Raw genomic sequence first — 14,992 nt, forward strand, 5'->3', positions numbered from 1 at the left:
CAATGTACACTCAAGAAACACTGGCATGTGCTCCAAGCAGAAGAAACACTAAAGGACCTCTGCAAATCCCCACCTCTTTTTGCTTTCAGGAGAGCGCCTACAATTAAAAACATGGTCATGTATAAGAATATGATTCCCAAAAAGACCACCACATGGTTGACAACAACAACAACAACAGGCATGTATAGATGTGGTAACTGTGCCTGCTGTAACAATACAACAAAAACTAAATCATTTAACCATCCTCACACTGGGAAGAAAATTCCAATAAGGGAATTCATCAACTGTAAGTCAACTCATGTGGTCTACATGCTATTATGTCCCTGTAGCTTAGCCTACATTGGAAAAACCAAAAGGCCGCTAAAACAAAGAATATCTGAGCACAAAACAGCAATTCGTACAGGCAATATGGACTATGCCATTGCAAGACATTACTCTGAAGCAAACCACGGTTCACCCTCTTCATTAAGATTCTATGGGATTGAACAAATCATGATGCCCAAAAGAGGAGGAGATATTTTGAAAAAACTATCACAGAGAGAAATGTTCTGGATCTACACACTCAATACTATGACACCAAATGGACTCAATGATGACTATAGCCTAAAATGTTTTTTAACATAATTGTTCCTTCTGTGTCATTGTAGTCATCCAGTATCCAGTCCAGTGCCATCTAGTGTATGCTAGTCCTAACAACAGTGTTTTGCAGAAGCTCCACCTGAAAATTGGTCCCAGCATCAGCAAGGAAGAAGACATGTGATTGGTTCCCCAGTAATTGGATCCAATTCCCAGTTGTGAACTCTGAGTGTGTGTGTATGTATAAATTGACACTGAAATTGTATGTACTCTTAAACGCTCTGACGAAGGCCACGTGCCGAAACGCGTAAGCGTTCCTCTTTTTGGATGTGAGCAATAAATCAAGTGAAATGTGAGTATTTTGTCCTACTAGTCTTAATTTTGGGATGTGCTACCTTTTCAAACATTTTTGAAACATTTACTGGATTACTTTTTTTTGGGTTTGGCACTCCATCTTGAATCACATTGAGAAGCGCAATCTCCTTTTTGAACCATCATATCTCAAATTTGAGAATAATGAGAACAAATTGAGAGTTCAATTATCTGACTTAATTAGAAATAACAGTACAAAAAATACTCAAATATTGAAAGGTGTATAACTTTATTTGGCTATACAAAAATACAAAACATAAGATATAAAAATAGATTAAATACAACAATTTAAATGTAGTTAATTATTACAAACTTAATGTACATATTGACATTCACAATAATTAAAACATAGAAAACAACATACAAAAAATAAAACAAATACAAATATAAATTAATTTAACCACAAGTACTCACTTTGTTGTTGTGAAGTGAATTATATTTATATAGCGCTTTTCTCTAATGACTCAAATCGCTTTACATAGTGAAACCCAATATCTAAGTTACATTTAAACCAGTGTGGGTGGCACTGGGAGCTGGTGGGTAAAGTGTCTTGCCCAAGGACACAACGGAAGTGACTAGAATGGCGGAAGCGGGAATTGAACCTGAAACCCTCAAGTTGCTGGCACGGCCGCTCTACCGACCGAGCTATACCGCCCCACACGTGAAAAAGTCAGGTGTAGTTTTTTTAACTCCTTGTTGCGCAAACCATGTACCGTAGTTAAAAAAAACCCACTTGACTTCATCTCAGTAAGAGGGTGAGTAAATGACAACATTTTCCATTTTTTAAATATTCCAAGCAAAAACTGAAATACTTTTATAAAATTGTAACCGGGCTGTTTAGAACTGGTCTACATACAAAAAATAATCACACATCAACCAGGGATACTTAACATTTTTTACCTCGGGGCCCGACCAACTTTTTCACTACAGAGGGGTCTGGGGCCCACTCAAATACAAACACTGAATTACTATTACTACTAATATACCTGATTATGTAAGCAGTAACATACTGCGTCATTTCCAGTTGTATTATTTTTTTATTTGGAAACAGCTTTGCACTGTGAAGGGATATTAGCCGCTAGCTTGTTAGTGAGGTTGCATCGGTGCCAAATTTGCGAGACACAGCACAGCTCAATATGCATTGTCACAGTATAACGTGGTACTAAAAGCTACATCATATGGCAATTTTATACTATATATACTGTGCAACCCCAGACCAAAATATTAACATGTTTACAAAGGAAACATCCTACCCCAGAATGAACTTGGCAGGTACAAGGGCCTACTTAAAACCTGCTCTGGCCCGACATTTGTTTACCAAAGCTTTCTTGAGCTTGGCCTCCTCAATATTGTCCCAATCAGGAAGGGTACCGCATCTCAGGACATACGCTGTAAGGCAAGAACATAATAATCAGGCATTCGTAATTTTGCCACATCCGAATTTTACAGGTATCAAATCTATGCAATGCAATGATAAATAAATGGGTTATACTTGTATAGCGCTTTTCTACCTTCAAGGTACTCAAAGCGCTTTGACAGTATTTCCACATTCACCCATTCACACACACATTCACACACTGATGGAGGGAGCTGCCATGCAAGGCGCTACCAGCACCCATCAGGAGCAAAGGTGAAGTGTCTTGCCCAAGGACACAACGGACGTGACTAGGATGGTAGAAGGTGGGGATTGAACCCCAGTAACCCTCCGATTGCTGGTACAGCCACTCTACCAACTTCGCCACGCCGTCCCCTCAATAATAATAATAATAATGCAAATCTAATGTAATGCTTTTTAATCCCATTTTTTTGGTACTTAAAAAAATGTAATGCCCATGTGCAACTGCATATAGTTATTATATATAGTCAAAAGCTTAAAATTATCTGTATACACAGTTGTAAGCATTAGACAAGTTAATTAGTTGAAAAGTTTACATTAACTGTTACTATCTAGTGTATTAGAATTGGCTTACAAAGCTGTTTAATTAGAGAATGTATTTGTATTTATTTATTTTTCTGGAGTAGCATCTGGTGTTTTGACTGTGCATGGCCGTAGACAGTTTAGAAAAATACAGAACGATATTTGGAAAAATGCCAATAAGATGCATAAAAAAAAGGTATGTCAATTAAACATATTGAATAAATTGTAGTTTACACCCTCTCTGTTGTTTAAAATGTTTACAGTAAATAGCAAGTTATGTATCGAGTGTCATGTCTTGTATCCATTTATTGTGGGAACGTCAGAGAATAAAAGAGTTGTGGTCTGCTGTGAAAATTGCCTTGTTTGTCCATCCTAGGCCAGCGTAGATCACTTGAGGCGCCTGCGTCACGACAGTTGCTAATGTTAGCCAAGTTAGCTCATATGAAGTGGAGGTGATTGAAATAAACGAGTCGTATGAAAAAAGTTCAGCTTCCCCATTATCCTGACATGGTGTCACAGTTAAGGACTACACGCCTACAGTGACCAAAGAATGGAAAAGTTTAGGCCCCCAGTGCAGTTTCATTTTGCCGTATTGAGGAAGTGCTTTTGTCGCGTTCCCACCTTACAATACCTCTTGTATGCAGTTTAACAGCTACAGCTAAAAAAAAAGACAGACGTAGCAATTTCGATGACCGTAACGTTCTTAAGTTAATTTTCTTTTACCGTTTAACATATTGACTATCGGCCATGTCCTACAATTGTATTACATTTTTTAAATGCCTCTGGACAACGCATTTAATGCTTTTTATTGCCGTTTAAGGCCTTAATTTACGCAAAATCCATTTAATGCCTTGCGGAAACCCTGAACATACAGTACATTAATACACACAACCACACTTCAAGTTGATGGACATAACACTATATTGCTTATCACAAAGCTAGTTTTATGGCCAATCACAAACTAATTATGTAACATTCAGTTATGCTTCTAGTGTGCTGTAATCAATAAGGGATCAACTTTCTCATATTGAACTTCTATTTAATTATTGTTACACAATTTTGGCCTGAAAACACCCTCAGTTCGGGAAAACTTACTTAGGATTCCTTCAACTTTTTTCCGGTCAAGGTTGCGCTTTCCTGTTCCTGCAGGTTTGTTTCTAGGGCGACCAAAAGGGACAGCATTTTGACACTCCTCAACTGTAAAAAAGTGGTCAAAAAGTGCGTGGAATAAACGCATACAATTGGGCTTTGAAGCATGACTCACGGCAGCAAGGCGGAACGAAGATATGAATACGCCGCTCTCAGGAAAGAGCACCTGCTGGCCCGATTGTTGAGGAGGGCCATCGCTGTATTTGTCTCCAGGTCGCAGAGAGTTTGGTGTACTCTGACTTGGCCCGGATCTGAAAGGGAAAAAATAGCACAAACAATACCAGAATGAGAAAAGAATGTGTTAAGGCCCAATCACAAATTTAAGTAAACAAAACAATTACATCATGAACAAATTAGCATGAATTACTTGCCTATTTTCAAGAGGACTTCTTTGATTCGTTGCTTTCCTCGCAGGATTTTTTCAAACTCCTTCCTACATCCATCACATGCCGTCCATGATTTTTTTGCCTGCGGTCGATATGAGATAGTGTCCTCGACAGATGGGTTGCCTGCATCTCTCCTGTCCGGTGCCAGGAAAGCTGGGTTTTTATTGTCAGGTGGATTGTGTACGCCGGGTGAAGGACCAGAGGTGTTGTAGACATTTGGTGATGGGCCAGCGGTGTTGAAGTCATGCAGTGATGGGCAGGATGCATGGTCTTCGTAGGGAGATGGACCTTTGATGTTGAGGCCATACGGTGGTAGGCTAGATGTATGGCCCCCATAGGGAAATTGACAATTGATGTGGAGGGCATACAGTGATGGAATGGCTGTATTGCCGCTGTAGGGTGATGGACCGATGGTTCCCTCTTTGGTAAACCTATCATGAAATTTCATTGAACCATAGATTACCATTCTATAAACCCAACTTGTCCATCCATATATATATATGCAATATCAAAAGAGATGAGAAATACTGAACTACAAAAAAATGACTGAATTGACCCGCATTTTAACTTCCAGCGGCCAAAGGAGAACAAGTATTTAATAGACTGGTGATTCTGTAAAATATAAAACAAAACAAAAAATGACATTGTATGATTTTCAGGTAATTTGCATTTTTTCCCTCTTTTTTACCTCTACTTCTCTGAAGTATAAAATATGGATTTCATGCAATAAGATGCACATCAATTACTTTTTTTTAAATTAATACAATGTGATTTTACAGATTTTTGTTTTGGATTCTATCACTTACAATTGAAGTGTGCCTATAATGATATTATTATTAATAATAATAATAATAATATAAGTAACAGACCTCGAACTACAAAATCAGCAATGTATAAATTATTTGTTCTCCTTACTCTATGATGCACGGTACCAATAATGAAAATAAATGTACCATGACCAAAATTGACCATATCTATAATCGTTCTGTACAGTACTCCTAAACAGAAACATTTCACATCAAACACAAAGGAACTGGACCAATACTGAAGATGAAATCATCTTGACTGCAAGGAAATACACAACTCACTTAGGTCAACAATACCAACTAACAGGTTATGACAGATTTTTTAATATTAAGTTATACATAACATTGACTATCACCAAAAAGTTATTACCGGTACTTTATATATCTCAGGATTATTTATGAAATGTACAATTAAGTATAAACTGTCAAACCAGTACTTATATTTGGTTTAAATATGTTTTTTAAACTATTGCTTATTGAGGTTTCCGCCCTACCTCCTTTCTTTCACGGAGGAAGTACAGGCATGTGAGCAACCTTTGACAAAAGAGAAAAATTCACAAAAATAGAGTAACATTTCTATCCGCACGTAGTGCTCCCATGCAAGCCCCAATTTTTTTTTTTAAAGAATCAATACTACATAGCACTGGGGCAATAAAACAATAAATATATATCGCGATAGACACATAATCATATCAATATTGAATGCGTTTGATAAAATATACGAGCAAGCAAGATTCGCTGCATTAGGTCATTCGTGCTTTGGGAACCTAGCAAACAGAAAACAGGAAGTGTCACTGAGCAATGGCAGGGACATACTATAACAAGACAATCAGTTAACAGTATTTACTCAGCAATGGAAGGGACACAGCAACAGCCAATCACGTAACAGTATCAACAACAAGTAAACTAGCTTGATGATGCTAACTATGCTAAATAGCAAACTTGTTTTGGTTTCCCTGTCCTGAAAATCAGTGCGGAGCAACAGCAAGTACCTGCAGTCGAGGCGAGCGTTCCACAAATTTTGTTTGGATCCTATTTTTTGATATTGTTTACTTAATTCATCCATGGAACTTTTGTTATTGTTGAAAGCTCCAGTCGGACAGGTTTCACGGGACACATTTCCGGTGTTGTGTGTTGCTCTGAGAACCCAAGGGTGTTTCATTAATGCTCGATTGCTGATAAGAAAGCAAAGTTAGCTCTGTTTTTTGACACTCATCCTTCAACTCCCATCCTTACACTACTTTTATTTATATTTCTATATATTTTTATTTAATTAAAAAAAATGCGGAATTTATATTTTGACGTGAAACTGAATGTTTAAAAACTTAGATTTCTTCTATTAAGAAAGTATATATTGTGTAACAATTTTTTCTTCTCAATAAAACTTGTTTATAAGATTTCAGTGTGTGTTCAAGTACTTCTTGAGCACATTCATCAATACTGTGATAACAATTGTAACCATGACATGAAATGTTCATTTTGTTACTCCCTAGTTTTGACACATGAGATTGTAGAGTGGATATTTACACTCTATGAACATTTTGACCATGGTTAAAAAGTAATAAAATGATGGCAAATAATATGTTTTCAGGGTCCACAAGTTCAGAACTTTTAATCCTGAAATCAAAGTGGATACAGATGTTGGGTTTTGGGCAATTAAATACATTAAATATTTGCATTTGTCATTCACATACTATTTACTGAAACAATGATTTAATGGCAGATAAAATAATATTTCAGTTAATGCTGTTTTTTTGGTTTGGAAATTCACCAAATTTGATTTTATAAAGATTAAAAGTTTTGAACTTGTAGCCCCATAGGCATGAGGTAATAAATGTCAAGCTTACCTATAGGGTGGTGGTGGTCCAACAGTGTTGCTGCCTGTTACAAGTTCCCCATCACTTGGTAGATTCAGCGCTGTGATACTATCATGTTCAGACAGTGGGTTCTGATCTACTGTAATGGTGTCAGACCCTGATGTTGAGTGTGATGGCTCATTGGCTTCCAACATATTTAAAAATGACTCCTGTGGAGTTTGGCAGCCTTTTGGTGACTGAGTCTGATCTTTTTCTGAAATATATTCAACAGTTGCCCTATAAAATTTACCATCTGACCACTTTGCTAAAACAGAATCTCCTGTTCTAAGATCTAAGATCTGCACAGGAGCTTCATATATTGACAAAATGTCTGCTCCTGTAAAGATTTTGCTGGTATAACCGTCCTCCCGTCTGACGAATGCCAAACACCCTGAAAGAGAGAGTGCAAAAGAGAAAGTGTTTAAAATGTTTTATTTGAGTATACAAATTTGGACTGGTATTTGTCACCTCATTTGGACAACAATGTTATGATTATTCCCTCTCCCCATCCCTATTTGCATTTTAAAGCATATGCAGTAGGATGAGCTTGCCCATTGCTGTCTTAGAGGTGTGTGGCCTCATTACAATTAGGGTACTGTTACCTAACTTCCTTGGGGCGACTTTCCCAAGGTGGCATTCTCAGCTGTTCTTTAAGTACTAAACAAACTAATAAAGTCCTTTTTCCAGTTTGTTAGCTACATGTAACACTGCAATTTGGTTTATTCGTAGTCCGCTTTGCCACTCATACATAGAGACTTACCAGATTGCTCATTTGGGGGAGGAGAATTATGCAGGTCCTTCATTTTCTTTGTGGGAACTCTTAGCCTCTTTTTTGTTGTCATTTTCTTTTTGTCCATCCTGTTAATGAAAAAACAAATTTTGGATCACAAACTGGGGATAGGTTGATTGGCAACACTAAATTGACGCGAGTGTGTGGATGTTGTCTGTCGATCTGTGTTGACTTGTCCAGGGTGTACCCCGCCTTCCGCCCGAGCGCAGCTGGTATAGGCTCCAGCACCCCCCACGACACGGAAGGGAGAAGCAGTAGAAAATAGATGGATGGATGGAACTATAATATAAATGGAAAGTATTTACATATATGGAGTCACTCCATATGGATGTTAACTTTTTGGGTGAATCATATTTAACTTCTGTCAAAAACAAGTAAACAAAATGATTGTTTATGATCGTTCTGGCTATAGTAAAAAAATCTCAACCCAGACAGTTTAATTCTTATTTTAATTCGTATCTATTTTGGCATGCGGGGGGCTTGATGGCACATTTTTAAAATAGGGTACATATTAAGAAAGTTATGGCATTTTTAACAAAAAAGGTCATGAATAAAATCTTGAGCCCCAATGACTTTGTATTGAAGAGGTTGACCATAAATTAGTGCATTTTGACCAGGTTAAAACAATCATAACTTTTTAAACATGTATCACAGCAAAATGATTCTTATATCACATAACTAGTCTTAACAAGACCTGTCTGATAATACTGGTTTCATTAAAATGAATGAATGTTTAAAATTGTACACACTTAACTACTTTATTTTCCAATATATATGCAGTTACTATAATAATAATAATAATAATAATAATACCTGGGATTTATATAGCGCTTTTCTAAATACCCAAAGTCGCTTTACACGGGGGGATTAAAACAACTTTATTAGGAAAAGAAACTAAGAAAAGAAAAAAGAAAAAAATGATAAAGAAACACCAAGGGCAGGGTCAGTTTGGAAAGGCTAATGTGAAGAGGTGAGTTTTTAGGGTGGTTTTGATAATAATCAGTAGCATGATACAAAACATACTGGCCACTGCCAGCTAGTAAGCAAATGTACTGCTGCTTTCAAAATGGCGGGGCAAATTGGTTAATCATTGAACACTTTTGGATGTCATCTCTTATTTATTACAACTAGCCAGCCATACCAATAAAATGCAGCCCTGACCTTCTTTGTCGATTGTTACTTTACCTACAACAGTATTATAAAACATTTTTAAGTCAAGCCCCCCAAATTAATATGCACTGTCGAATGTAATTGTGAAGGTCATTATACTAACATTACTTGATGGGCAGACGCCATTAGCGTTACCGCAACCTCCCGAAGGACCACGCCGTTGTCACAACAGTTAAATATTTTCACTTCACAACATTACATGGTTGAACAACTAAACAATATTAGGATACTTACCTCTCCAAGGCTCATGGCGCAGGCGTTGCGGTCGTCGTTTCCAAAAACTTTCCCGCTTCTTCTTTTCTTTCTTCTTCTCTTTCTTTTTCTTCTTCGTTTTAGTTTAAGGTTGGCGCAGACAACGTTAAAATGTTACGCCACCTACTGTTTTCCCGCTTCTTCTTCTTCTGACGTTAACTGATGGCAAACAACGCGTGATGTCCGCTGCTGTCTGATACAAAGCGTGAATTTTCTGAATTGTCTTCCTTTGAAAGTTACACATAGCCAAAAATGGCTATTTTCAGATGGACAAATAAGGAGAAAATCAACTTTATCTAAATTCTGAGATGTGGAGCTGTCTCAACAACATTCTCGCGAGATTTGGCACGGCGCCCCATGAGTCCAATCATATTTGCTCTTACTGGAAAACACGCATGCGCATTTAGTGGGCGGATGTGACTTGATTTCGTTTGGAAGAAACAATTCAGCATCGAAGGAATAACGACTGAAAGTAAGTAATACCATTTATTGTTTTTGTTTTGGTATTTAAATTACTTTAACACACAAGTTAGTATTTATTGAACTACTGTAACGTCACTGTGTTACGAAAATAGAGCTATAAATGCTGCATTCAACGGCACAACCACCTTGCTAGAAGCTATGATCCTGTAATAATCCCAGAAATGTAGGCTCATACGACTTCTTTGTTTGTCTTGTCTTTATTGCACAATATGTAATTCAACCACACAACAGCTCCAATGTGTGTCTAACCCGTTTCCCGGCAAAACTCGAACCAACACTATTAACAACGTCACTTCCCTATCCCGCCCGGAAGTCCCGCCCCCCCAGCCAAAGTCATTGGCTAACACACCGTAGCCAGCCGCTACAACACTTATCTCCACCGAGGTGAGTTAGAAGATACACTTTATACATCCCATTGTGAAATAACAATGATAGAAATAAATGTACAGAGAATATTGGAAGTGGAACAATATAAATTACTGAACAAACACTGCTTCGATATAATATAGAGTTTTACATTCAAGAAGTCCCACCGTATATTCCAGCAACCTTTGTCTGTATTTACATAGTATTGGAGTGTCCAAATGACAAAACGAAAACCTGGAAAACGATGGAGAAGAACTGGTAAAGAAGTGGACTCAAATAAACGATGAAGAAGGACTGTACAATTGGTGAGTAGACTGGCATAGTGGTGGTGCATTAAACTGGCAGCAGATATAATATGTGATACTTTATTTTTCTTCCTGCAGTCATTCCGTCTGCAGCCACCATGTGAATGTGGAGACTGATGAGCAATGTCTAAGTAAGTTATATGTATATGCGTGTTCTTTGTTTATGTGAATTAGTTCTGATTGAGATTTACAGACCAGATAGATGGATAAAAAGCTGTCCACAGTTTGTCAGGAACAAGCATTACCCTGATTACAGTAGCATTACGTATGAAGAATGAAACTTGAAATATGAGTTATCTCAGCATGTGTAATTAGTCTTCTTTGAACCTTTCATCTTCAAGTTAAGGCTGGTAAGTAACATCAGGTCATGATTAGGGATGTAACAATATCAAAATTTCACGGTATGATATCGTCACAGTGTTAAAGCCATGGTAAGATATTGTTACAAAAATGTCAAAGTGTGTTAAATGAAGTGGCAAGAATGTTTAGGATAAACACACTTACAGTATACTGTAATTGAACACAAACATAATGTTCATATGTTGTAGTCCTATTTATTATTATAAACAGGTATTTTAAGTGCAAAGGAATGGTGCAGAATCATCCAGAATTTCAAGTAACACACAAAGACAAACCAAAACTTTCAAATAAGTGTCTTTAAACTGACATAAACAGTAAACATCCAGTGTAACAAATGTAAAACAACAATGTTTATTCTGCCAAGAAACTATATTGTGTGTCTGGTAAGTTTTTTTTTTAATACAACTTGGTATGAGTGTGGGTATGATTACTTTTTGAGCACATTCAACAATACTGCGATGATAATGCAAACAGTGATCATTTTGGTCACAGTAACGGTGATATGACATTTTGATATTGTTACATCACTGCTGTTTAGTGTCTTTAAACTTTTAACTTCCTAAGAAACTGTCCTTTGCAGTGGACATTTTTATATTAGTTTATAAAATACTGATTCTTAAGAGTTAACTAATAATTTGACTTTTAATCATGTAAATACCTCACAAATGGATATTTTACCTTCTGGCGTCTTGGTTTCACATCAACAATATTTTACAGTTAACGGTTCTAACATATAACTCATTCTAATATATTACTCACTTATTGTAGACATTGTGGTGTGTAGTGTGGGCAAATTTCTTATTTTGTGCATGTCCGCGTTCCTACCGGCGCATTTCCTCTGGTGAGCTGCAACGGCTCTGGGTCGACTTGGAAATGGTCGGGATGAATGTGGCATGCTTTACCTTGCAGTATGCAGACTTTGTTTTAGTTTAATCTAACACGGCAGTTATAGGCACAGAAATATTTCACAGCAACAATTCCTCCAATCTACGAAGCACAAACGTTCCCGTCACTCCTGCACACTTCGTCTTTTTCGCCCCTATATAATGTCCCCTGTTTGAACTTTGTTGTCCCACACTGCGCGGGTTATCATGGGAGATCGAGTTTACTTCTCAGATCAGCCCACTTAATATTGTCAGAAAAAAACACACTGACGGGAGTTCTCGTTTGATAGCGTCACACATCACTGCATTATTGTGAGAATTTTGAAACCAAAATAACACAATATTTACAATAATTTGCATCCCTCATCAAGATCCTTTCTCATAGGTTTGGTTTGCTGCTGTGTATGTACTAATCATTGGCATTGTTTATCACCGAAGATCCACACTTTCTTTTTATAGTGCGTGTTGTATTGTGATGAGTTACATTTAATACTGTGGATTATGTGTTACCACATACAAAGAAGATATGTAAACGTGAACTACAATGCGATCAAGATGTGGTAAAAGAGTAAATGCATTCCATTAGCTGGATTTGTATAATGTGTTCAATTTATGTCAACTTGTTTCTTGTTTTGCAAGTTTTCTTCTTTTCTTTTAATTATTTTAATCTTTAGAGTTTTTTGGTTCCTCTTCTTTGTGTCAGGAGGTAGCAGCAGGGGAACACTGCAGGAGGCAGTGCCTCCTGAAGGAGCCCAAAACACTGCTCTTCAAATGGAACACATCCAACCTCCAGGTGTCCATGCAGGATGTACCACTCTGGAACATCAAGCCTCTCCCTACCTGCCAGGTACACCCACCGTCTTCTGTGTCTGACTAATGTTTTGTTGTGAATTTTGTCACAAAGCATATCCTGCTAAAATATGACAAACTTTTGAGTGTAAGAATGTGAGCGATATGCTGAGATGTTGTACGTTTTGCCTTGTGACAAAATGTTATAAAAAACCTTTAATGATTTTTTTCTATTTTAATTTCAGCACATGAAAATATTTCTACTTTTGACTCTATCAAAGACAATGGAAAACCATTTTCCAGATCAGCCCCCATAGATCCTCCTGATGGCCTAACAACTGAACTACATGTCGATGCTGAGTATGATCCATCTCAATCATTTGAGGAATCTCTCCCTGATATGGGGGATTGGATGTACAATGACAGACATACGTTTAATGAAGGATTTGAAGATAGTTTGAGTGAGGAGTGTGCAGAAGAGTCAAATATCAAGGACACAACAGACAAACCAATATATGACAATGTATCAATAACCATGGCAGAGTGCCTTCTGATCATCATGTGTTATGTAAACTGTCATAAAGTCACTGATAAGGCCTTAAGCGATTTGCTGAAAATGTTCAAGTTGCTTTGTCCCGATAGTCTGAATACAGACTGCTTAAACAGTGTACAGAAGTTCAAAAACTTTTTTTTATCCCGCTCTGCATCATCGCCTATTTTATTACATAAATACTGCAGTAATTGTTTTGGGCCATTAGAAAGTAAACAAATAAAATGCCTGTCTTGTGGGACCAGTGTGTCAGAAGAAAGATCCTCATCCTTTATAGAGGTTCCAATTAAGGCTCAAATAAGGTCATTGTTCCTCAAGCCAGGTTTTCAGGAGAAGCTTAACTTTAGATTAAGCAGAAAGAAGGCAGATGCTAACAACATTGAAGATATATATGATGCAGAAGTTTACAAACAGCTTGTCGATAGGGGTGGTCCTCTTAGTGACCCTAAAAACATCTCACTTACTTGGAACACAGATGAAGACAAAAATGGATATTTGTTAAGGCTCATACATGGTACTCAAAATATACCTATGCAGATGGTAAATGTAGTCAAACTTGTGCAGTCTATTCCAGTTATTTCACAAACTATTAAACCAGGGAATGTGATAGCTGAATTTTACAGACATATGACTAAAGATGATAGTTTCTGTCAGGAAAACAAATATTTGTCTAGGATTAAACTATATGGAGCATCTAGTGAACTTCTATTGGACACAGTTCACCTCTCTGCATTGCAAATACATGCTGGTCACTGCATCAATTCTGGAACCGTAAGCATCTTTCACAGGGCACAAGTTAAGAGAAATTATCTCACATCAAAACGCTATGGTAAAGGTAATAGAAGAAACAATTTTACAGTTTTTTTTTCAAATGACAGACAAACAAAGTATGGACAGATTGATTTCTTCTTTACCATAGCACAATCATGTGCCAAATGGGCCCTCGTTCGTGAATTTAAACATGCAGGTTTTTCTTTGCTGCAAGACAGTGTAACAAATGGTACATGCAGTCATGTTATTCCCCTATTGGAAACCTCTGCCAGTACAGTAGTATGCTTGAAAGACATATTGGGTAAAGTTGTTTTCCTTGACTTCACATCTATGCCTGGCATTGTGTTTGCAGTTCATTTCCCAAACACACTTGAAAAGTTTTAACTAATTAAGAACTGAACTGGCCTAAGAAGCCACAATTCAAATATTTGATCATTGTTATAAACGCTCTGAAAATACACACCGTTGTGATGTTGCTGTGGATGCTGTAAAAGTCTGTAAATATGTACTGTATATGGAGTATCATTGTTGATTAAGTTTTTGCATTGTCTATAATATTTCAGTGGCCAATATATTAAAATGTACTTGTTAAATAAAACCACTGTCTTTTTTAATGAATATTTAGGCCTACTACGCTACTGTATTTTAATATTAGTCCTTATCATGGTGGTTGGAGAGCCAAATGTTTTCTGAAGTGGTACTTTGTGAAAAGAGTTTGAGAACCACTGCTCTAGAAAGTTCACTAATGTTAAAAGGTCTTAAAAAGGGTATTGTGATCATAACAGTATTGTTTGGGTTCAGTTTTAAATCTCACAATTGTAGTCACTGAGTTACTGTACATGGCGTGCGTATAAGAAATCAACACATTAAGTAGAACATTATGCAAATAAACCATATAGATTTCAGACCATATATCCATATTGCCTGAATTAATTATTTTCTCCAAATGTTGGCATGAGATAAACTGGAGTATGATTGAGGTATAATTAAATTGTGCCAATTAAAATGTATTTTTAATTTATTTTTCCTAAGATAGAAAAGAGGCATATCTGACAACTCAAATGGTGAGCAGTGAGAGACAAAAACAAGTATATCTCTCACTGAGACATCATTGAGACATATTGAAACCAATACTCATCAATTTTCTTTTTGCTGAAATAGAAAAGAGACATCTGAGAACTCAAACAGTGAGTAGTGAGAAACAAAACC

The 14,992-nt window shown here is 36.9% G+C and overlaps 3 protein-coding genes across 8 annotated transcripts in view; 1 reads left to right on the top strand and 2 right to left on the bottom strand.

Annotated features, from left to right (window-relative positions):
• The window catches only part of cacna2d2a (calcium channel, voltage-dependent, alpha 2/delta subunit 2a), a 567,930-nt gene that overhangs the window by 188,240 nt on the left and 364,698 nt on the right, over positions 1 to 14,992 (bottom strand). The gene's annotated exons all lie outside the window — the stretch shown is intronic.
• LOC133651602 (uncharacterized) lies at positions 1,111 to 10,043 on the bottom strand. Of its 4 annotated transcripts, none has more exons than XM_062049585.1 (7): positions 9,258 to 10,043; positions 7,824 to 7,921; positions 7,055 to 7,454; positions 4,387 to 4,832; positions 4,131 to 4,266; positions 3,962 to 4,023; positions 1,111 to 2,337 (listed from the first exon to the last, which is right to left on the bottom strand). In XM_062049585.1, exons 2-7 carry the CDS (start codon positions 7,918 to 7,920, stop codon positions 2,231 to 2,233), a joined length of 1,248 nt encoding a protein of 415 aa, XP_061905569.1. In that variant the 5' UTR covers position 7,921; positions 9,258 to 10,043; the 3' UTR covers positions 1,111 to 2,230. The 4 variants fall into 4 exon arrangements, 2 of the variants coding, with proteins under 2 accessions (XP_061905569.1, XP_061905567.1); XM_062049583.1 differs by having other exon boundaries at positions 7,824 to 8,132; XR_009826466.1 differs by having other exon boundaries at positions 2,252 to 2,337; positions 3,962 to 4,063; positions 7,824 to 8,132; positions 9,258 to 10,042.
• LOC133651592 (uncharacterized) lies at positions 9,721 to 14,820 on the top strand. Its single transcript, XM_062049573.1, has 3 exons — positions 9,721 to 9,747; positions 12,377 to 12,520; positions 12,708 to 14,820. The coding sequence occupies exons 2-3, from the start codon at positions 12,445 to 12,447 to the stop codon at positions 14,165 to 14,167; spliced, it is 1,536 nt and encodes a 511-aa protein (XP_061905557.1). The 5' UTR covers positions 9,721 to 9,747; positions 12,377 to 12,444; the 3' UTR covers positions 14,168 to 14,820.

The sequence above is a fragment of the Entelurus aequoreus genome, linkage group LG01, assembly GCF_033978785.1.
Source record: "Entelurus aequoreus isolate RoL-2023_Sb linkage group LG01, RoL_Eaeq_v1.1, whole genome shotgun sequence".
Classification (NCBI taxonomy): domain Eukaryota; kingdom Metazoa; phylum Chordata; class Actinopteri; order Syngnathiformes; family Syngnathidae; genus Entelurus; species Entelurus aequoreus.